The 22,493-nt window shown below is 40.2% G+C and overlaps 2 protein-coding genes across 2 annotated transcripts; both read right to left on the minus strand.

Moving 5' to 3' along the window:
* Window positions 1-1,376: 1,376 nt before the first annotated feature.
* LOC6583913 (rabphilin-3A) lies at window positions 1,377-15,789 on the minus strand. The gene is made up of 4 exons (XM_002009539.4): window positions 15,404-15,789; window positions 3,412-4,882; window positions 2,091-2,305; window positions 1,377-2,022 (listed from the first exon to the last, which is right to left on the minus strand). Exons 1-4 carry the CDS (start codon window positions 15,478-15,480, stop codon window positions 1,719-1,721), a joined length of 2,067 nt encoding a protein of 688 aa, XP_002009575.2. The 5' UTR covers window positions 15,481-15,789; the 3' UTR covers window positions 1,377-1,718.
* Window positions 15,790-18,189: 2,400 nt separating this feature from the next.
* LOC6583914 (vacuole membrane protein 1) lies at window positions 18,190-22,446 on the minus strand. The gene is made up of 5 exons (XM_032732485.2): window positions 22,373-22,446; window positions 20,656-21,114; window positions 20,299-20,580; window positions 19,576-19,882; window positions 18,190-19,515 (listed from the first exon to the last, which is right to left on the minus strand). The coding sequence occupies exons 2-5, from the start codon at window positions 21,084-21,086 to the stop codon at window positions 18,994-18,996; spliced, it is 1,542 nt and encodes a 513-aa protein (XP_032588376.1). The 5' UTR covers window positions 21,087-21,114; window positions 22,373-22,446; the 3' UTR covers window positions 18,190-18,993.
* Between the last annotated feature and the right edge of the window lie 47 nt (window positions 22,447-22,493).

Below are 22,493 nucleotides of genomic sequence, written 5' to 3' on the forward strand. Positions count from 1 at the left end.
GCAGCACCAGCAGCAGCAGCGGCATCAGCAGCATCAGCAGCAGCACCAGCAGCATCAGCAGCAGCGGCAGCAACAGCGTCTCGTTTACCTCGCAGCAGATGATTTTGGACGAGTTCTGAGCGACTAGCGTGGAGCTGGCTTAAAGCCTTTCCATGTTTTACTTAATTGTTAAGCTTAAGCACAGAATGAGAGGCATATGAAGAGAGAGAGAGAGAGAGAGAGAGAGGGGAGAAGAAAATTAATCGAATTCAAAATTTCGAATATTTGTGAATCTGCAGAGGAGTCAAACTTTATGCGATAACTCTCCACAACTGATGTGGATTACGATGTACTTACACATACACACACATAGATATATATATATGCCAATGTTGTGTTTGCCAAATCTATTGAAAATGTGAATTAGCTAAAAAAGAAAAGAAGATAGTTCAAAACTCAGCTGTTGCGTGGTCTAAACGCGTTCATTCCCCAGCTAAATTACTATGATTTTTTTTTATGCTTGATTATATATTGTAATTATGCTATTGTTATATACATATACATGTACATGTTATATATACATATATGTATGTATATGGAAGGTAATTGTATACGATATTTGCCAAATTTATTTTATGCGAAATTACTGATTTGATTTTGCTTCACATGCAACAGAAATTGTTTATTAATAATTTAATAATTATAATGTGTTGTCGGATTATTAAGTTATATATACATATATGTGTATATATCAATATCTGTATCTATATATATATATATATATATATTATATTGGACATCTTGAGCCACCAATTTGTAATGATGTTGTCAGCCTTCATTCCCCCAATAAATAAAATATATGATTTTTGAAAATATATTTGATCAATTTTTTTTTTTCTTTTTTTAATTAGTTTTCTTAACATTCTATAAGCTAAGCATTGATTGCCCCCAGAAATTCAAATAGGCTAATTTTTTTTTTTCAATATAAATAATTTTGATTTTTGATTTATTTGTACATAGTTATACATATATATATGTATATACATATATATGTATATGCAAGTATATATATACATAGATAATTTGTTTTTTTTATTCTTGTGTCTGTGTGTGTGTGTGTTAAGCTTGTGTTTTATTATAAATATATATGTATGTATTGTGTGTTCTGCGCAAGAGTTATTGAATAATTTATAATAAATATATATGATTCAAAAATATTTTTATTTTATTCATTATTATTATTTTTATTTTTATTTTATTTTTTTGATAAGTAAATTTGTTAGCTACGTTGTTCTTGTTTTCTATAGATTATAAATAGAAAAAATTGTACAAAATTGTTGTGCAGCAAGTAGAAAATAATCTAAGCAAAAGGAAAATTGAAGAAAAGTTAGAACATATGTTGATAAAAAAAAACCCTCTTTAAGGACACTTAAACAGAGCTATTTATTTGTGTGTGTGTGTGCGAGTGCGTGTGTGTGTGTGTGTGTGTGTGTATTAGAAGAAGCAAGCGCTCGCCTAGCGAATTGAGATTAAGTCTAGCTGAAGGAAAATGCAAGCAAAGCAAAGCACACAAACACACACACACGCGCACAAACACACACACACACGCACACATGCATTTAGGCTTATCAAAAATATATATATATGTATATGTGTATATGTATATGTGTATGTGTGTTTAGGTGTGCGAATCTAAGTTTAAAATCAGCTTGAGCGGACTCCACAGTCACAGTCGTCGGCTAATGTGTGGGATTATCGCTGGCCAGACAATGCCACTTCTCGTGGAAATGATCCGGCAGCCGGATGCAGTCGAGCCACTGCTGCAGTCGATCACCTTTGCTTTGGGCGCCCAATTGGAGGCTGCCCAGAAAGTCGTTGCTCTTGCCGAGATCCTTGTCCCAGACGGTCAGGATGAGCATCTCCTTGTTCAGATCGTGCGGACTGGCCTCGAAATAGAACTCCTCATTGAATACAGGATTCAGTGTGCGCCACTTGACGCTCGTCTTGTGCTTCTTGTTCTTGTGCGCATCCGGTTTCAGTTGCCTGTTACAAAGAAAACAAACAAAAAAAAAATCAACTCATTTAGTCATCCGAATTGGGGGCACACCTACAGCTTGACAAAGGGATCCGAACTGCCGTTGTTGTCCATGGGCAGCAGATTGATGCACTGCTTCACATTGACCACCAGCGCCCGCCGTTTCGTATTGTAGCACAGCGAGATGAGCATCTTGCCATTTGGCCAGCTCTGCGACATCTCCGCCTCGGCGCTATACTGATCCTCTGCTCCCAGCGGCACGGATATCCGATACTGCGATGTGCTATGCACCTGCGAGGGGGGTTTCCAAAATTAGAATTGATTTCACTATCAATTGAAATGGTTAAACAAACATAGATAGAATCAAGCATAGAGCTCGAAGGCTTCTAAGCTCGAAGTCCTTTCCCAAAAAGTAGTTAGGAATTTAATCTAAGCCAGTTTAAAGGGAAGGGGTTTGATATATAGGGGGGAGGGGGTGGTCTTTTTTAACAAATGTCGAAACTCTATAAAACACAAATTAAAATATACATATTTAAAATTTAGAGATATAATTTTCTTACAGATTTTCGATAAGAGTTTTTATCGATAACCAAGGTAAACTCGATATCCGCGTTGTATATGCGGACTTTTAAAAAATTCAAGTTTTGAACTCTTATAAGTATCTACTGAAATGGACGTGTTCATACATACGGACAGACGGACGGACATAGCTAAATCGATTATGGGTGTGGCATATCAAGTAATCACAATTTGTGCATACATCTAATGATTTTTTTCTGTGAACGAGTATCATTGAGTCGTTCCCGCTTGACTTTAATATTCTTATTTATTATTTATATATTTTAATTATTTTTAAATTGTATATTATTTTTTATATTTTATTATTATTTTTAATTTGTATATTATTATTTATATTTTATTAAAGTTAATTTATATAGTATTTATATTTAATTCTTATTAATTTTTATATTATTCTTTATATTCTATTTTAATGAATTCTTTTTTTTTATTTATAATTAATTATATTTAATTTGTGTATTATTATTTATATTTTATTAAAATTAATTTATATATCATTTATATTTAATTATTTTCAATTTGAACATTGTTTTTTATATTTTATTAAAATTAATTAATATACTATTTATATTCAATAATTTTTAATTTGTATATTATTTTTTATATGTTATTAGAATACATTTAATTTATTATTAATATTTAATTATTTGTAATTTGTATATTATTCTTTATATTTCATTATAATTCATTTTTGTATTTCTATATTATTTTATATTTGTCTTGTTTATCTTCACTTTTAGCTCAACTCAAAATAAAAAGTTGAAAATGACAGGGTATCTAAACGGCCGCATATGCCCGTCGCGACGACAGCCACTCACCGTCGATAGGCAGACTTTGGCGGCACCCAGGAAATCGTGTCCGTACTTGTCGTCGTCGAAGAGCGCCACATAGAGCAGCGAGTTGCCCAGCTCCTCGGGCTCGACGCCCACGAACTGGAGGGTCTCGTTGAAGTCGGGATTGCGGGTCTTGTGCACCGTCTTGGTGCGCTGCCAGCGGGTGTATTTCGTATGCCCCTCGGGCGTCACGATGTTCACCTTGCAGTAGGGATCGGCCAGGCCGCTGGCATCCATTGCCGGCAGATCTCTAGCCCGCACCAGCGTGCAGTCCAAGCTGTGGAAGCTCTCCCGATAGCTGATCGCCAGCTCCAGCCAGCCAAGCAAAGGATCGCGACAATGTTGCTGTTGTTGTTGTTGCTGCTGTTGTTGTTGTTGTTGCTTTTGCTGCTGCGGGTTTTGTGTGGTCTGTGTCGCCGAATTGCCCGAGCCAGAGCTGTCGCTGAAGGACCACGACGAGCTCACGGAACTGCGACGCATGAAGCTGCCCTCGCGGCGCAGCTGCGCCACAGTTGACGCGTTCGAGATGTTGTCGTAGTCCTGGCCATCCGCCTGCCGGCTGCCCGCATTCGCGTTCGCCTGCCGGCCAAAGAAGAACGAGTTGGACAACTTGCGTTCGCCGCCATCGATGAAGCTGCGTATCGAGCCGTAGGCGCGCAGCCGGAAGCTCTCATCACGTTGCAGTCGCTGCCGGTCAGAGGAGTCGGTGCCGGTACCGGTACCGGTACCGGTGCCGGTGCCAGGGGCGGAGGCGGAGGCGATGCCGGCGCCAGCTGTAGTCGACTTGGCGCCATCCAGTTGATCCTCCTCCGGCTCCGACTGGCCGCTGGCACTGCTGTTGCTGGCGCTGCTGCTGCTGCTGTCGTTCACCCGTATCGTTAGCTTCTTGATGCGGCCGCCACGTGCCGGCGTCCCGTGGCAGCTCTGCACGGCGCGCGCCCCCTTTCCGGCTCCAGCTTTGCCGTACGCTGCCACCGCACCGCCGCCGCCACCCCCGGCCGTGGGCGTCGTCGTGGGCGTATTGGAGGCGCTGGCACTGCGCACGGGCATATCGTAGTTGGGCAGACCCTTAAAGAACCAAGCGCCCGACTTCTTCCACATTTCGCGCGTCTCCGAGCAGATGCGGCACAGCCAAATTTCGCGCGTTCGCTCGCTGTTGTGATACCGGATGTTGATGTCCACGCTGCACTTGGTGCAGACGGCCTTGCGGCAATCCTCGCACAGGATGCGCTGCGGTCGCAGCAGGCCGAACGCATCGCCGCACAGCCGACAGCAGTTGGGGCCGCGCTCCACGGCGTGCAGCTTGATCTTCTCCACACGCTCGACGAGTCGGCCGACACGTTGCCGTTCCGCAATCTCGATCTCTTCATTCCGACGTATCACGGAAATAATTGCCTCCTGCTCCTCCGGACGTAATGGTTCATTGGTCTTTGAGCTGCTCCAGCCGGCTTTCAATCTGTGCAGGGAAACAAAAAGCCAGACCTTAGTACGTGCATCACTATGGGTGAAGCTGTCTGCGCGTGAGTGTGTGTGCGTGTGTGTGTGTGTGTGTGTGTGTGTGAGGGCTTTGGAGTCGACGTGCGCCTAATGAGCATCATTATGATGAGCTGCCTAATGCAGTAGTTACGTTGTTGTTGATACCCTAACTGAAGGCATTTCAAATAATTTGTGAAACACGTAGAGCATAGGAAGAGTGGGAGAGATCGAGATCGAGAGGAAGAGGGAGGGAGATAGATATATATACAAATAGAGCGTGAGTATATAAAGCTATGGAAGGTGAGCTAGACAGAAAGTAATACGTAGAGGGCGAGAGAAAGATAGATAGAGAGACAGAGAAGAGAGAAATATAGAGACAGAGAGAGGGAAGGAGAAAGATAAAGATAAAGAGAGAGAAAAGTATGGAGTGAGAGAGAGAAAGAGACATAGTGAGAGAGAGCAAGACAAAGAGGAAGAGAGAGAGAAAGACTAATAGAGAGAAGAGTATAGAGTGAGCGAGAGCTAAAAGCTGAAAGTGAGGGAGAGATTAAGAGAAGGAGAAAGATATAGAGATACAGGAGGACAGGGAGTGATGCAGAGATAGAGCAAAATAAGTATAACAAAGAGACAAAGAGAAAAATGAGACACGGAGACGAATACAAAGAGCTAGAGGAAATAAAATAAAGATAGAAAGAAAAAGAGAAAGATCAAGAAATTTATAAAAAAAAAAAAAAAAAAAAAAAAAAAACGAAGCATTTGCTTAGAAAGCCTTTTAAATAATTCGTTTTTATACCCTGAACCCATTAAAAATGGGGAAATCAGGGTATAATAGTCTTCTTTCTATTCTAACTAACTAACTATTCTATTCTATATTCTATCACTGGAGTCTCTTATCAAATAAAAAAGTATTACATTATAGCTAATATTTTTTTAAACCTAGGAAAATTTCTATAAAATATATTCATATACTACATATAGTGGAGCTCGAGCTTCGTTGCTGCCATAGGGAACTATCAATGAGTACTGTTAGTTCACATTCCTGCAAACGCCCATTAGATGAGCTTCAGATAGTGTATAACAGCTGTGTTGGCCCTGGACAACTGACGGCCTTCGTCTCTGGCTGCTCCTGTTGTAGGTTAGGCAGCTCAGCTTCAGCTCGTTGCCAGGGCCGAAATGTCAAGTTCAAATTTAATTAAGAGGCAAAGCTAGCGCCCGGGCTCACAGCTCACGGCTCAGGGCCATCTCCGTCGTCGGCGTCGTCGTCGGCGTCGTCTCCGGGTTTGCAGTCGTGTTTTTGTTTTTGGGTCCGGGCTTGCGCGTTTTATGACCACTTTGGAATCACTTACACACGGTATTAAAAACGTAGCACACACACACATTCACACTCCCGCACACACACACACACACATAGAGGCGCGAGCGTGAGTACTTGTTTATGCAAATTGGGGTGGCACTTAATGTAGATGTTGTGCCTTTTGCTAAGCGTCAGTTAATATGCATATACTTAGGCATACATACATACATAAGTACTGCAGACATACAGAAACACAAGCATACAGACGTACATCCGTATATACTTATATATACATCGAATGTATATGGCTCATATTCCCAGAAATCCTAACAGAACTTCGCAATTTCGATTACTTTTTACTTTAATTTTTTGTTTGTTTTTTTCATTTTTTTTTTTTTTACATATTGCTCTTTTATTGCTTTTTTAATAGCCAGTTGCTAATGTGCACTGGACTAGCAGATACCCTGTAAACATTCTACATGCACAAATATATTCTGATTAGGCAACGAACTTGAAGGAAATTCCTAGAGAGCTCTTATAGTCTGTGGAAGATTAAAAGTTCCCTATATACCTCAAGGAATCCAACATTTCCTAAGTTAATAAGGTTGTGATCTTTACTGTACTTAATTTGAAATTGTATGTTACTATTATTTGATATATAATATATATCTTGAGAATTGTGATAGTAAAAAAAGGACTTGAATAGTTTTAATATATAGCATTTTCCTACATATATCCATAGATCTTACGATTAAATATTTGTGGATTGCACTTTATTGTATTTATCATTCTATTATATTTTCAGAATATTAGATAGTCGAGTCTCGATAATTTGTGCCCCACTAAATCGAAAATTTCCCTTAAAAAAAATTCGTTCTCGATAAATTGAATTTATGTGTAAGTCGAATAAAAAAACTGACCCCTTTGCCATTCCAAATTATTGGGACTCGACTGTATTATAGTTAAGAATTACATAAAACCTGATATATTAATTTAAATAATTTGATTTAATTTCATATAATTTAATACTCAATAATTTAATTACTTTAATTTAATTTATAAAATAAGATTTGGACCTACACTTTATTGTATTCATAAATTCTAAGAATACGTATCACATATTCTAAGAATATGATTATATTACAATAAGGAATTCCATAAAACTTAAAAGACTTCAACATATTAATTTACCAACTTTTTCCAGTCATATTTTGTATGCGAATAACCTCTGGCTTGAGCAGGCAAGCCCCAAAAGTTTACTTGGGCCCACACACACACACACACACACACACACACACACACACACACACACACATACGTATAGGCGTATACCCTCAAGACGTTTCGTTTTCGACTGTGAATATAATAAAATTATATAATATAGAAGGTAATATGAACACGTGCTGCCAGTGGGCGTTCTGTGGTCAGCCAACTGAAGGCGGGCAGCACAATAAAACCAAAGGATTCCTGGTGTGGCATCTCCATGGCCATAGCCCAAGGGAGATGCTTGGTTTGGTTTGGTCTCTATGTTGAATGTTTTGCGAATTTCCTGCATAATTATTGCACGGCGTGGCCAACTGGCAACAGCTGTTAGCCATGCGGCCAGCTGCAATAGACAGCCGGAGTCAGTCAGTTGCAATGCACTATGGGTCAAAAGCCCGTTTTTTTGGAATTAATTAATAACTTTTGAACTAGTCAAGATAATTAAATTTGTTTTTTTGCATTTGACTTTCGTTCGCATCACTCGTTTTTGGTGAAAAAATGGGTGTGGTACCGCCTCTCTTTCATATTATTAGCTGTCATAACTTTTTTGCTTTTTAAGATATTTACACCAAATTCACATATTAGATGTGTTTTCATGTTTTAAAGATCCTGTAAAAAAATTATCAAAATCGGTTAACTATATCATATAGTTTTTGTATGTAGAAGTTGACAAAAATTTTTTTCAAGGAATAAAAGGTTATATTTTATGATTTTAAGCACAAATAACATTAAAATATATCTCTTTTATTGTTAATCATCGTATTCTTCATTATCTGAAGCTAGCATGCCATACACCTCAAAATTTTAAAAGTCCTGCCTTTCGGAAATGCCTTTTTCCTCTTCCTCGTCTGCGACGAGGTTAGTTGCTGAAAAATTAAATTGCGTAAAAAGTGCGCAAAAGTGCATGTTGCACTTATAGGTGTTAGTTCAGAATTGAATACTCTATAAAATGAGCGTAGTTTCATTGCTACAAAGTGCTACAAACGCAAGTTTTCTCTTATCAAAGACAAAAATTTTTTTTTTTAATGATGTCAAAGACAGTTTTTTGACTTACATAAAACTTCACATCACATACAGATTTTGGACAACACAAACACGTAAACATAAAGAACAAGCCCAATTCCGTATTTTCCACCAAAAATTTTAAATTAATTGTCATTATTTTGATTTCAATTGGCGATTGAAATTCATAGAAAGTTTTTTACAAAATGATAATGTGCGTGTCATGCATAACAGCTCTGTTTAACAGCAGTTTAGTTAGCAGATCGCGCCTCTGTTAAAATTCTGAGTATGTAACATTTACATATAGGGTATTCTTAATGGATTGGCATTAAAATTTTGTAAATTTTTTCAACTTGAAAATAAGACTTTTTTCCAAAAAATCGGGCTTTTGACCCATAGTGCAATGCCAGGACGTAGACAAGGTCAGCTGGCTGAGGGCATTGCATACTTTCGAGCTCAATTGCAACGATGCGAAAAGCTAAGCGAGAAGACATGATGGATGGATGCAGAGTTGCCATTGCTGTATTAGACCATAAAAAACAAGAGACATCCATTTGGATAAATGCATTCAGATAACACATTAATCAATTTAATGGGAAGCTACAATATGTGGAAACTGTAAATCTGATACCATATAATGCTGCAACAATTGAAAAAATAAACAAGCTAAACAACAGTTTTTTCTATTACCTGTAAAGCTATATATATTGTACGGGAAATAAGATCTCAAGAGAAAGAGCTGAAGACAATGCAGCACAGGTGATGCACTGGCCAAGTTTCCGAATGGTTGCAGGTGCAGGACATTCCTTAGAAGGAATGCAAAACTCGCTCAGTGTAGCCAGGACTTTAGTGACAAATGCTGGCAAAATAATAGGAGAGGACAAACGACAAAGCTGTCACAGGACAAAAGCAAAGCGCAAAAGCATTCCAGAGCGGACACAATTACAATCTACGGGGAGCCTGGCTACACTCGGCGCTATGCCATGGCGAGCTAGCAAGTCCATAGGATAGAGTTTTCCAATGCAATTAATCCATAGGCAGCAATTTTGTGCGGCGTAGCTCTTGACATTTTAAAGTGGGATGGAACATCAGTTTACAAAAGGATTATAGTCTTAGCTGTTAGGTCAAGTAGTCAGAATGGAATGTAAGCCGGCAGCCATGACGGTCTTGTTAGGTAAGCTTCCACGGAAGAGGGAGCTGACCAGCGCAGTCCAGCGCTAATTGTAGCGGCTTCAGAGGGCTTAAATGCAAAAGGTCTTGATGAGCTTAGAGCTGACAGCAGCTAGCTAAAAGGCTGGGCAAGGGGCTAAATTTGAGGCAAAGAGGCTAGCTAAGAGCCTAGCTAAAGGGCTAGCCAAGAGCCTAGCTAAAGGGCTAGCTAAAATGCTAACGAAAAAAACTGCTAGAAGGCTAGCTAAAAGGCTAACGAAAAGAATGGCTAGAAAGACTTCTAGCTAAAAGGCTAGCCAAGAGTCACGCTAAAAGATACCTAAACGGATAGCCAAGAGCATAGACCAGAAGCTAGTTAAGAGTCTAGCCCAGAGGCTAGCCAAGAGCTTAGCCCAGCTAAAAGAGTAGCTAAATGGCTAGCCTCTTGGCTAGCTCTCTTCTGTTCCAAGGACATATATGAGTTTCCCTAACGTCAAGTTAAAACAAAAAAAGCTGCAGACAATGCGTGCCATCGTGTACTGTAGTACAGGCGATGGATGCACTGGTCAAGTTTCCAGGTGGTTGACCTATGAAGGACGCTGCTTGGAAAAAATGCAAAGTTTGCTCAGAGGCAACAAACGACAAGACTGTCAAAGGAAAGAAACAAAACTCAGAAGCATACCAGAGCGAAGACAATTACAATCTAAGAGGAGGCTGGCAGCCCTCACGGTGCTCACTCAATGGAGCCGCACTTGTAAAGCATCCGAGTGGCGATGGCTTTGGGAGCAGAAGGATCTGTGTGGTGCAAAGAGTGAGCTCCGATTGCACCTCAATGGGCAGTCGCAGGCAAAGAGCTGAACTCACAAACACAATTGACTCAAGCTGAAGTCCGTGAACTGTTTGAGCTGGCCGCAAACGTATAGCTCCTGCAGACTGTCAAAGGCGCAACATGACACAGTTACATAACAGTTAAGTTTCTCTCTCACGTGCTCAGTGTGATTAGAGCCGGCAAATTAATTGAGGTATCCGGAATTCGAATAGAATTGTAGGTTTATATTATACGGGCAATTGACTAGGCTAAGCACCGTTTCAAGTGTCAAGATTGCCGTAAAATCGTAGGCGTGGACATCAGCGAGAGAAATTTCAGCATTGAGCTATGGCAATTACGGTAAAAGAGCTATAAAAAAAAGGTGGTTCTAATTATACTCTCTCACAAAACCAGAGGGGTATATTAGCTTTGTAGAATGGAAGTTTTCCTATCCGTCCAACTGTTTGCTTTGACGCAAATCCTTTCATCGCCTTCACAGCTAGAGACTAGAGAAGCGGAGCAGCTTGGAGTTCAACAAGTGCCTTCCTTCATTTATGCTGCGCGTCTGCAGAATCCAGCGGAGTAAACAACGGGATTATTGGGATAAAGGTAGCGTAAAGCGCAAAGCGCAATGCGAGCCATTGTTTGCGGTCGTCCCTCAGGCATCACGCTCCATGCGTCGCCACATACTCCCAATAAATATAAATTTCTTTGCTCCTAAATGTATTTGAAAACAAGCACGAACGCTCTAACCGGGAGTGCCTGACTAGCAGATACCCTGAGCCCTGCAGTTGAGATGCCTTTAGGTAGTGCTCTCTCTACTATTATGGTATATATTGTTGTATATATCGGTGTATTTCATATATAATAATAAGATTTTTGTTTATTTAAAACTATGGTCGAAAAACTAAGTCGAATGATCGATTTTAATCGATAACAATGTTATGGACTGATTTATCACAAGAGAACTATTATTTCCATTATATTTCTATATTTATTGATTATCGATCCAGGCTATACGAAGTCGTTCTGTTCATATGGACAGACATGCCTATATCGAGTCAAGATATCATTCTGATTGAGCCAGTTTCGGTTATTGAATAGGTTTGACATTTTTTAATGTTTAAATAATAATACTTTGATTTAATTGAAATAATTTAAGGCTTATTAAAATTTATTTGAGCTATCCAGCGACATTTAATTTATAATAAATATTTATTACTGGAGTACTCCGCAGGGCTTTAATAAGCTTCAAAAAAAATTTTTTTTTAATCTTTTTTTTTTATCTTTTTTTTATTAAGTACGTTTTCTGCTACATTTAGTTTTTTTTTTATTTATTTCCTTTTTACAGTTATTATTTTTAATGAAAAAGAAGTATGTATATACATTTTATAATTTACATATTCTGTTCATAATTTTATATAATCTAGCTTTTACTTGTTAAATAAAAAAAAAATAGTTTTGACTATTTAACTTCTATTTATATATTTTTTATTTATTTATTTATTTTTTTTAATTTAAGATTTCTTTCATCATAACTGGTTAATTGTTTGTTACATAAAAAAAAGCGCAATCGATTAGCTTTCTAAGCTGTTAAAAATGTCAAACCTATTCATTTCAGTGGTACTTATATAAAGTATATATTTATATATACATATATATTACATATACACATACATATATATATATATATTTAGTTTATGGGCTCTGTCACGCCTTCTTGCACCTGTTACATACATTTTTCCGAAATGATTATACCAAAAATTCGCATTTTCAATGGGTTTAGGGTATCAAAGCACACTCTACACACACACACACACACACACACACACACACACACACGCACACTTGTACGCCGTACAACACTTTAGCGTGAAAGAGCCTCGGCGTGTTCGTTAAAATGTTTATTTCTTTTTTATTTATTTTTATTTTTTGTTACTCTTTGCTGTTCGCATTCGTGTTCCTTAGTTGGTGCCCGCCGTTTTGCCTTGCCGCGGGTTTGTTGACTTGCACGGGCCACTTGAATGCACAGTAGTCACCGAATATGGCGAACTGGCTGAATTATATTTAGACCCAGAACCCATTGAAAATGCGAACTGGTAGCAACATGCTATTTTGTTGAAGGTTGAAGGAGACGTGGCAGATCTGAAGAAGTATATATAGTCTTGATCAAGGCGATGAGCTGAGTCGATATAGTCCTGTCTGTCTGTTGTTAGATCATCAGATCATACAAAAATACGATAACTATTTTGTTATCGATTGAAAACTTTGTCGATTATAAAATTTTAATTCGTATATCTATAGAGCTTTGGTCTCTATTTTAAATGTGGATTCCTGTGTATTTTATAAAATGCAAAAAACAATAACTATCTTTGCTATCGTTTGAAAACTTTATCGATACTTTATTTACACTTTTATCTCGTACATCTATAGAGACTAGAGTGTCCAAATTTTAAGTGTAGGTTCCTGTGTATTTTATAGAATTTCGATTACATTATATTTTGTATACCGGCTTATGTATGCGTGCGTATGTGAATGATTTGTTTATTGTGTATGTAGAAAAGAAGCGTCGAACTATTGGATTATCAGTTATACAAAGGTCGATCTCGACGACAGCACGCTTCAGGGTATACCTGGCTTTAGTATAATGACTTTGTTTTAATTAAAAATTTTTCCATAGAGTGAAGTGAAGCAAGGCCCTACAACAATTTGTTGCCTTCGCTCAGTTTGCTTGGTTCACTCTACGGCATGTTCACTGTACACGCTTGCCAGCTCATTTGTATGTATGTATTCGTGTATCCTCGTGTGCCGTAACCTCGCCTGTTGCCTTGAGGGCTTTCAGCTTCAGTTTCAACAGCTGCTGTTGCCGTGCCAGGATCGAGCAACGGTATTTGCATGCAGCAGCAGCAACAGCAGCAGCAGTAACAGCGGCAGCAACAGGCAAAATGAGTTAATTTCGCTTTGCGTGCGCTTTTCAATTTGTTGGCCCCATTTGGTGCACTAAAACACACAATTGCTAAAGTCACTTAAGAATCGTGTACAGTCTATAGCAAAACATTAGCAACAATTATATAGACTGTGACATGCTTCAAAATTGTTGCACTCCTGTGCGAATGCGCCTCAACACGCCTGCAACACGATCGTGCTTCAGGTCTATGAGATATGCACAAAGTCTATAATTTGACTAGGATGAAAAGCTGTCAATCGGAATGCATTTCTGCTATGCAGATCCGTTGTTGGGTTGAAGTGCTTGACTAGGAAATACCCGTAGCTCTGGCATTTCCAATCAGACATGGGTTGGACCTGACTTGCGAAATACCCGTGGCCATCTGAGGCGCGGGCGGACATGAACTGGATTTAGACGTAACCTTGGCATTTCCAATCAGACTGCGTTTTTTCTATGCCCACGTGCGAGTATTTCGATTTTGCAATGTTTTCAAGGTATGAAAATTGCATTTTCCAAGCATTTTCACCGCAAAGTTGCGGCTATGACAGCTGTAAGCTGTGCCTCCGACTGCAGTTGTCTGCCTTGAGTTGTAATTTGAATTTCAAGTACACGGCTGTCAGTGCAGCTACCATGCCACGCCCCGTTTGATTTCTATGCGTCACGCACAGCCCTGGACGTTCGGGGCATGGCTGCTATGCTTGATTTCCTTCTATGCTTTTTTTTATATACAGTGAAACTCGAACGGAAGTGTAAATTGAGCACTTGAAGCCTGCTGCCTGCTGCCAGCTCCTGCTGCCTGCTCCCGCTGCCTGCTGTCTGCCAGCCACACAGCTGCCATCCGGTGCGCATGCTGTGCGTGTCTTTTGCGGTTGGGCGTTATGCATAAAATGTGCTTTACTATATATACATATATATACTATACACATTGTATGTATATATATATATATATGTGTGTGTGTGTGTAAGCGCGTTGTTTTGTACTTGTAGTTAATTCTGCGTAAAGCCCCAATTCGCACATTCAGTCAGCTGGGATTGCGCCTCGCAGTATGCTACACGTTTTCGCTTTGACACAAACATATGCTGCTAGCCGCCATGTGCTGGTCGCTGTGCATGCGTGTGCCTATGTGTGTGTATGTGTGTTCATGTGTGTGCATGTGTGTGCTTGTGTGTGTGTGTATGGGGAGTGTTAATGTGGCTTTTCAGCTCCCCTGCCAGCAGTTCAGTCGAGCCGTCGCCGTCAGTTGCAATAAATAATTTCGTATTTCGGCTGGGATAAAAAAATACATACATATATACATATGCATACATATACATACTTATAAAAAAAAAAGAATAATAATAATAAGAGCATTATTAAAATATAATTAATCTGTCAGCGAGTTGGCGGCAAGGCTCAGCGAGCGGCCGCAGCTAGTAATTATGATTAGACGAAGGACGCAGGATGCCATGCGGCGCTGGGTCCTTGACAGCACGCGTTGGCGATTCCATGGCCAAGCCGCAAACACACACACACACACACACACATACACACATAGCCTAGCTGCATGCATTTGTATGCGTGTAGCTGATAAAACAGTATATCGCATTTTAGCTAATCACACAGAGACACACACTCACACACACATATGCACACACACAATACATGTACATAGATAGCGAGCGGGAGTGCGAGGACTGGCGCAAAGTTAATTAAATTATAACTAAAGCTTTTGTCGAAACATACGCGACAGTTGGCGTTTGCAATAGTTGTTGTTGTTGTCGTTGTCGTTGTAGTGCTTAGCACTACTAACTGTTGCGCGCCGCTTGTTGCCTTATCAGGCAGCAGCACAAGTAACAACAATGTGGCCAGCTTTTGTTTATGACGCGCACATTACACACTCATACAGACACATATTTCACATTCGCTTTGTTTTAGCTATTGCTTAACTTCCACACACACACATACACACACCCACACACACACAACGACAAATAACAACAGGCGCCCAATTGTTGCATTTGGCATTTCTGAGTAGACTTTTGAGCGCAATTTACTTACTTGGCACGCAGGGCCAGCTGCCTGTCGCTGGGGCAGACAAACTTATTGGCCGTATTATTGCGATTCGCGAAATCCATTTCACATATTATATAGATAATGCAACATTATGCTTGTCACCCACGTATACACGATAAATATTGTTTTCAAATAAAATACCAAAAAAAAAAAAAAAAAAAAGATCCAGCTTGCAGACTTGTTTATTCCGGCTTATTTATTTCAATTCTTATTCACCGGATGCAGGCAAACAAACAATCTACACAAGAACAACAATAACAAAAAAAAACTGTAAAAGTCTTGCTTGAAACACGTCTTAATTCGCACGCAGCTGGTGCGCGTCTATGCCAATATAAGTTCTGCTGCAGCAGCCACAGGCCCTCAGCTACAGTCGTTGAATTGGCCTATTCGCAAGTCGCAACGGCCGATAGCGATGGGCCGAGTGTTGTAAATACTATCGACAAGCGTGCTAAACATCGATTACAAACAGTGTGAAAACAAATTATAGAAGGATAACTAATAAGTGGTAAATAATTAATTTAATTAACGAGACAGTAGCACACATAACAAAATTAAATTGTAATTTAATTTAATTGTTAAGTTGTTGCTGCTCTTCTATATAAAGAAATATTGAAGGTCATTAATGTTTGCCTAACTTAAGTAGCGTAATTTGATTTTAGTATATTTAATTGCAATTTATATGTGAACTGACGTGTGAAGAGCGCCTATAAAATGTGCGATCGATAAAATATCGCATGTACACGATACTTGCTTTAGCGGCTCGTTTTTGCTCAGTGCCAGCGCCAATAGAAACACCCGCCACATGCAAAAAGGGAAATGCTGTTATGTTGCGGGTCGAATAGTATAGATGGGGTTGTTCGGGGCGCAGTCACAAACTGCTTCAGTTTCATTCCCCAGCTTCGCATACTTGCACGCGCCGACTGAAAGCAAAGCTCGCTTGGGGAACAACACTTGAGCCACAACCACTCTCGCATCTACATTCATGCTTCCAGTCTGCCTTCTTCCCACTCGCTTTACCTCACAGACACACACACATACATAGACAGCATAGCCGTTTCCGGCTGGTCTCTGAACATACCACATAATTTCATTGCATGCTTTTGTGCGCCGACAAAAATTCCAACTTTTTAGCGGTCTTTTTTTTTTCGTTTATTCGTTTAAATTTTGCGGTTGGGCGAGGCATTAGGTATGAAGCTTTGGTTAGTTTAGCGACATGGCTCGTTTATAGCTGGTTGTTTCTGTTGTCAACGCTTGCCTTGCTAAACACGTAGCGCCTGCGGCCGCTGTCAAAGCAGCAGCAGCGGCACCGGCAGCGGCAGCGGCAGCAGCCATCGAGCTGTGCGCCTCTCTTTGGGTGTGGCCAGTGCGCGCCTCCTGTGCATTCAACTGAAATTCATGAGCACCCAGCCCCAGCACCCACCTTCGCAGGAAACTATAAGCCAGCCTGTGGCATTTGCAATCTGTCGTCTGACGCACACAGTTTGGGTATATGCGGCGTTGCGTTATGCCCTGATAGATGAGTTTCTGTACATTTTAAATAAATGCTGACAGTTAAATGAAAATACTTTATGTACGTGCCAATTTTTTGGACACTGACATTTAGCACGTCCTGTCCCATGTCCTTTCGCCACCGGCTCATTGTTGACATTGCACTTCATTTTGCTGTCTGGCTTGTTAGTCCCCTTAGTTGTTGTTCTAGTTGTTCTTGTTGTTGTTGTCCTTTGAATTGGGCATGCGAAACGCGTTTCACATTCGCCTCGCAATCCTTAGCATAAGCGTAACGACAAGTGGACGCCAGCGTCTTACTGTAAGCCAGAAGCAATTGTCCTTCAGAGCTCTCTGCACGATATGGCTCTCTGCTCTCTCAGCTAGTCGCTTTAATGAGTTAAAGGGCAACAAGTTGCCTGCGCTCTGATTAAAGCTTTTTATTAGCACGTTGCTAAGTGGATTTATGCTTGAAATGTGATTCATTGCCCCATCTTTAAGCGGTCTAGCAAATTTAGGCACGACAGCTGAAACAAATCCTATGTGGCATATGTGTTTTTAATCCTGCTTTGATTTCAGCTTTTGTTTTATATTCAGTCGAGTCATATTATGATTTAGGTCATATAGTCACTCGACTAATATCATTAGCCGATTCATATCCCGAGTCGAATCAAGTCATTTGATGAGTCGAGTATGTCATTAGTAGAATCATTTGAGTCAAATCAGGATGTGGCTCGTATCAGGAGTCGAACATATTGTGAGTTGAGTCATATCATGTGTCGAGATGAGTTTAGAATATCATTTATGGAATCATATGAATAGAATCAGGATATGGCTCATAGCATGTGTCGAATCAGGTCATATTATGAGTCGAGTCGTCATATCATGAATCGTGTCATGTCATGTCTTGAAACGAATCATACGACCCATAACTCGAGTCACATTATGACTCAGTCTAGTCATATGCGTTGAATCCTATTATGAATCGAATCATATCCTGAGTCGAGTCACATCGTCAGACGAGTCTCTTCTTTGTGAGAACATGAACTTGCTCCACAGTGATTAAATTATAACTGTAAACCAACCCTACAGCAGGCCCCCAACTCGCATATTTGTTGTAGTCTTTTGGGTCATTCATCATTGGGCATAGACAAACAAATCCCCTAGACCAACAGAAATATTAAGTGTTTACTTTTCATATTCGTAATTTTTTTGTTCTATTTTATTTTGTTGTTGTTTTTCTTTATTTTTATGTTTTGTTGTTGTTTTCTTTGTTATATTCAGCATTTAGGTGTTTGTTTTATTTTATTTTTCAGTTTGTTTTTCTATTTTGTTGCGAAATGTCTTTATGTTTATCTTGAAGCTAAAATTCTACACAACAATTAGCATTTTGTTATTGCAACGCACGAATAGTGAAAAAATATATCTAAACAAGGGCATACAAAGGGGCAGAAATATTTTATACTATTGAAATACATGCACTTAAATTTGTTGCGTTGTGTTCAGTTGTTTAGTTACTTACTAACTTGGGTTTGCTTTGCTTTTCTTTGCTTTGCTTTGTTTTACATCTTTCGCCTTCTCCCTCTCTCTCTCCTTCTCTCTCTCTCTCTCCTCTCTCTCTCTCTCTCTGTCTGTCTCTCTTACTTCTTTCTAATTACTCTTGTATTTGAAGGATTTTCTTTCGCTTCGCTTTTCTTTTTCTTTTGTTTTGCTTTTTGAACTAGTCTAGTCTAGGGTATCAACTAGGACGTTCCTATACCATTGCCGTCTCTTTCACGCCTTTATACAAAATATTCTTGTACACATTATAATTTAGTTTGGTTTACGGTTTCACTCTCGGAATTCCACTTGGTAAATTCTCAACGCTCTAGCTTGAGTGGCAACGTGCTTAAGTTTTTACACAAAATGGAGTTCAGAAAGTTCCCTTGGAATTTGACTAAGAAAAAAAAAACTGATAAAAAAAAAATAATAATATCCACTCGACCGTAGGTCACAGAGCAGAGGTACAAATTATTAACGAATAATTTGCATAGGTGGCAAAGGTGCCTTCAAATATTAATAGGATGGGGACTGACTGCTCGCAGTCACGCCTAATCGCGCAGTGCCCTCTGTTTGGGATGCTTCTTCTGGCTGCCGCTGCTGATGACTTGGGTAGCAGCAACAGCTGGCGGCAGGTGGCGCGACTTCTTGTGCAGCCGCTTGTGATAGCTCTGGGCGAGTGAGTTGACAATGGAGACGACGAAATAGCACACCATGCCAATGACAAAGGTCTCAAAGACTTTGGACAAGAGATTCGCGGAATCGGCGCTATTGCCGACGCTGCCGCCGGCTGTGTTATTGCGGCTACGTTGCTGTCTGTGCAGGCGCTGCTTCTGATTCTCGAGGAACGCCTTGAAGGGCTGTTGCAGCTTGCGCCCAAATATCGGCACCGTGGCAATCAGATCGACAGCGCGTTCGATGAGCGTCTCATTAAAAGCAATAATCACAAATATCTTCTGTATATGCATCTTGATGATGGCCTTGCCAATCAGCGTGGCTCCAAAGAACGTCCAGAATGGCACCAGAAAGTGGCCGCACGTGATTCCAGCCAAATCGAACAGCGGATTGGGAATCTATGAAATTGCACATAAGTTGAATAATATCGAAAATAGCTGGAATCATTATGGACATACGCTTGCACAGGCCAATATACCAAAGAAACCGACGCGTTCGACGACGCGCTCCATGAACAGTTTGCCCCTGTCCATGAGACTGAGGTTCTTCTGATTCCGTTTCGCATTTAGCGCCTCGAATTCGGCCAGCTCCTCAGCATCATCCGGATCATAGCCGGACATGCGTGCAGCCTTGGCCATAAAGTACGGCGGCAGCTCACCCAATGCAGTTCCGGCGCCCCACAGGAACGCCTCCAGACGCACCTTGGACATGATGCTCCAAATATTGGGCATCTTCTTGAAATATGGCTCCTCCGGACAAACGATGCTGCAAATATTCCAAATAAATTGAGATGAGCTAATGTACAAATGTGAATTCAATATAAATTAGCGAAACTAAAATACCTTTACTTTACTTGGGAAAACCTAAAATGAAAACTATTTTGTATAGATATAATTAAGGAGCCTTCGACAAGCGAACAAGCTGTAGGCTACGCTGAGCTGCTGCTTTATATATGAATATAGCATATGAAGAATACATGCATATGTGTATCTGTATAGCCTATTCACAAGGAGTACCTCAGTTCGTATATTTAGGATTTGCATACCTGTTTGTTATCTAAGGCAGTTTGAACTTATAATATAATTATATATGTGAATACATTTAGGAGTAATTCCAATAGTAAGTCTATCTTGATTATATGGATATACATATATATATATATATATAGTTGTTCCACTTACTCGTCGGGATATGGTGGCTGCGGGAATTCGAGTGAGTTGCATTCGTAGCCAGCCAACGTGACACTGGCTATGTGGGGGCCCAGATAGAGTAGAAATGTGTGCAGGCCGGTGCCCAGGCCCACAGACGAGAGAACGCCCAATCCGAGCCAGTATACAAAGAACCAGGTGTTGCGATGCACCAGCTCAATGATCTGCTGATGCGGGCCATCGATTTTATAAATTACGCTAAATACAAGCCCTAATACTATTAAAACAGCCAGCAGTCCACGTTGTCGCAGCAAACTGAAATCGATATTGGTGTGCATTAGTTGAAATATGATTTCGCTTGGATATCATGCAATCAATTGTGAGACTCACCTGCTGCCCCAAGAGCACAGCAGTTCAATCAGTTCAAGTGCACAATATTTGGACGTCTGCAATGGGCGACGCCAGAGGACGAGCTGGGAGCGCTCCAAACGCTCTTTCTCCTTCTGCTGCTTGTCCTTTTTGTTTAGCTGCGTTTTGCTGCCGTTGCCCCCATTGTTTGGCTTTGTGTGTGTTTGCATTTTGACAGCAGTATTGATGCTGCTGCTGCTGCTGCCACTGCTGCTGCCGGTGCCGGTGCCGGTGCTGCTAATTGTAAATGAGGTGTTGCTGTTGGAGTTGCTGCTGGAGCTACTGCTGCTGTTGCCCTTGGCGCTGCCATTGGGCGTCTGCTGTTTCTTTTGACTCTTGCTGCTCTCGTCCTGTTTGCGCTGGCGTGTGTTACTCGCATGGCTCGCTGACTCCTTTTTGCTGTGTTGTGACATTGAACCAACTTTTTGTGTCCTTAGCCAGCTACTAAGCGATACAATATCGAAAGAAAATGGAAAAAAGTCAAAAATCAATAAAAACAATCAAGCAAATGCTTAACAAATTTAAGTTCAATGGTTTAAAAATGCGGCAGTTGCGCTTTAAGTGTTGCCAGATTGTTGCTTTTGTTTATATCCAGCCGTTGCCACACTTCTAGCCGAGCTGATCAGTGATTTCAAACGTGCGTGAAAAATTCGACATGATTAGCCAGCTCAGTTTTCACGTTATACTCTTATTATGTTAAAGTTGAATTAAATGTTTTAAAAAGCTTTTCTAATTTGTTGACCTTTATTTCAATACAACGGCTAGATCAGCTATGATTCTACCGACTGTTGCTAGATTTATCTGGTACAACTTTTTATATTAGTTGGCAACGCACAAACTAAAAATACGCATGTGTGTGTGCGCGGGAAAAGCACAACAACAGTAGATTATCATACGATACTTGAGCACCAATAAAACGAATCCACATAGCCCGCTGCAAAATGGAACACATACACAAGCACACGTATACTCTGAATGTGTGTTTGGGTTCTTTAAAGCAGAACAACGACAACAAGAACCAGCAAGCATGCTGATCGCCAGCAAAGAGTGGACATTAACACACTTTTATTTTCGCTCTTCATTATGTGACACGCATACACGCATGTAGAAACACGCATGTACACGTACACGTATTCATTTGTGTGTATACAATCAAAGGGTCGTCGTGCACGATTACTTCTTAATCAGCTGTTTGTCTGGGTTTTGTTGTTGCTGTCTGCCTAAACATACACACACATACACCCAAAGGTGTACACATACATATATTTAATTCTTTAATGTGTAGTGTGGGCAAAAAGTTTGCTTAGCTCGTAAGACCCACAACTGCATAAGTCAGCACGGTTGCATTTGTGCCGTTAGTCGCTGTTGTTCATTTTATATATTTTGGGGTGGCAAATGGCGCAGAGACGTCGAAGCCAATATGCCAATACTAAAATGAACAACAACAACAGGAGCGAAGTCAGGGCAACGGCGACAAAGAATAAATGCGTCACAGAAACAAAGCACTAAACAAAAATCAATTGCATTCGCTGCAATTATTTGCCATGATAACAACAAAGACATCGACAGCAATAATTATAATATAGCGTTATGCATAAGTTTTATTGCACTCTTTTTTATGAGTTGCACTTGACAACTGCAGCAATAACAACCATTCTAAACACTAATAACACAGGAAAAAAAAAAGTCTATTAAGCACTTCTTCACTGAGGCCGCTGCGGCGCCTGTTTTGTAATAAGCCGTCGCTTTGTAAACTGGCAAAACATCGTTATAAGTTCCACATATTTACCTGATTTCTGTGTAGAAGTTCGAATATTGGG

Source organism: Drosophila mojavensis, unplaced genomic scaffold (genome assembly GCF_018153725.1).
Source record: "Drosophila mojavensis isolate 15081-1352.22 unplaced genomic scaffold, ASM1815372v1 contig_136, whole genome shotgun sequence".
Lineage (NCBI taxonomy): Eukaryota > Metazoa > Arthropoda > Insecta > Diptera > Drosophilidae > Drosophila > Drosophila mojavensis.

What these genes read in the sequence shown, in the direction of transcription:
- LOC6583913 (XM_002009539.4), bottom strand. Translation starts at nt 15,480, where the DNA reads ATGGATTTCGCGAATCGCAATAATACGGCCAATAAGTTTGTCTGCCCC. An exon ending in CAGCTGGCCCTGCGTGCCAA is followed by an intron (nt 4,883 to 15,403) that starts GTAAGTAAATTG and finishes TTCCCTGCACAG; the next exon opens with ATTGAAAGCCGGCTGGAGCA. An exon ending in CCAAAGTCTGCCTATCGACG is followed by an intron (nt 2,306 to 3,411) that starts GTGAGTGGCTGT and finishes CCCCCCTCGCAG; the next exon opens with GTGCATAGCACATCGCAGTA.
- LOC6583914 (XM_032732485.2), bottom strand. Translation starts at nt 21,086, where the DNA reads ATGTCACAACACAGCAAAAAGGAGTCAGCGAGCCATGCGAGTAACACA. An exon ending in CTGTGCTCTTGGGGCAGCAG is followed by an intron (nt 20,581 to 20,655) that starts GTGAGTCTCACA and finishes TATCGATTTCAG; the next exon opens with TTTGCTGCGACAACGTGGAC. An exon ending in GTATATTGGCCTGTGCAAGC is followed by an intron (nt 19,516 to 19,575) that starts GTATGTCCATAA and finishes GCAATTTCATAG; the next exon opens with ATTCCCAATCCGCTGTTCGA.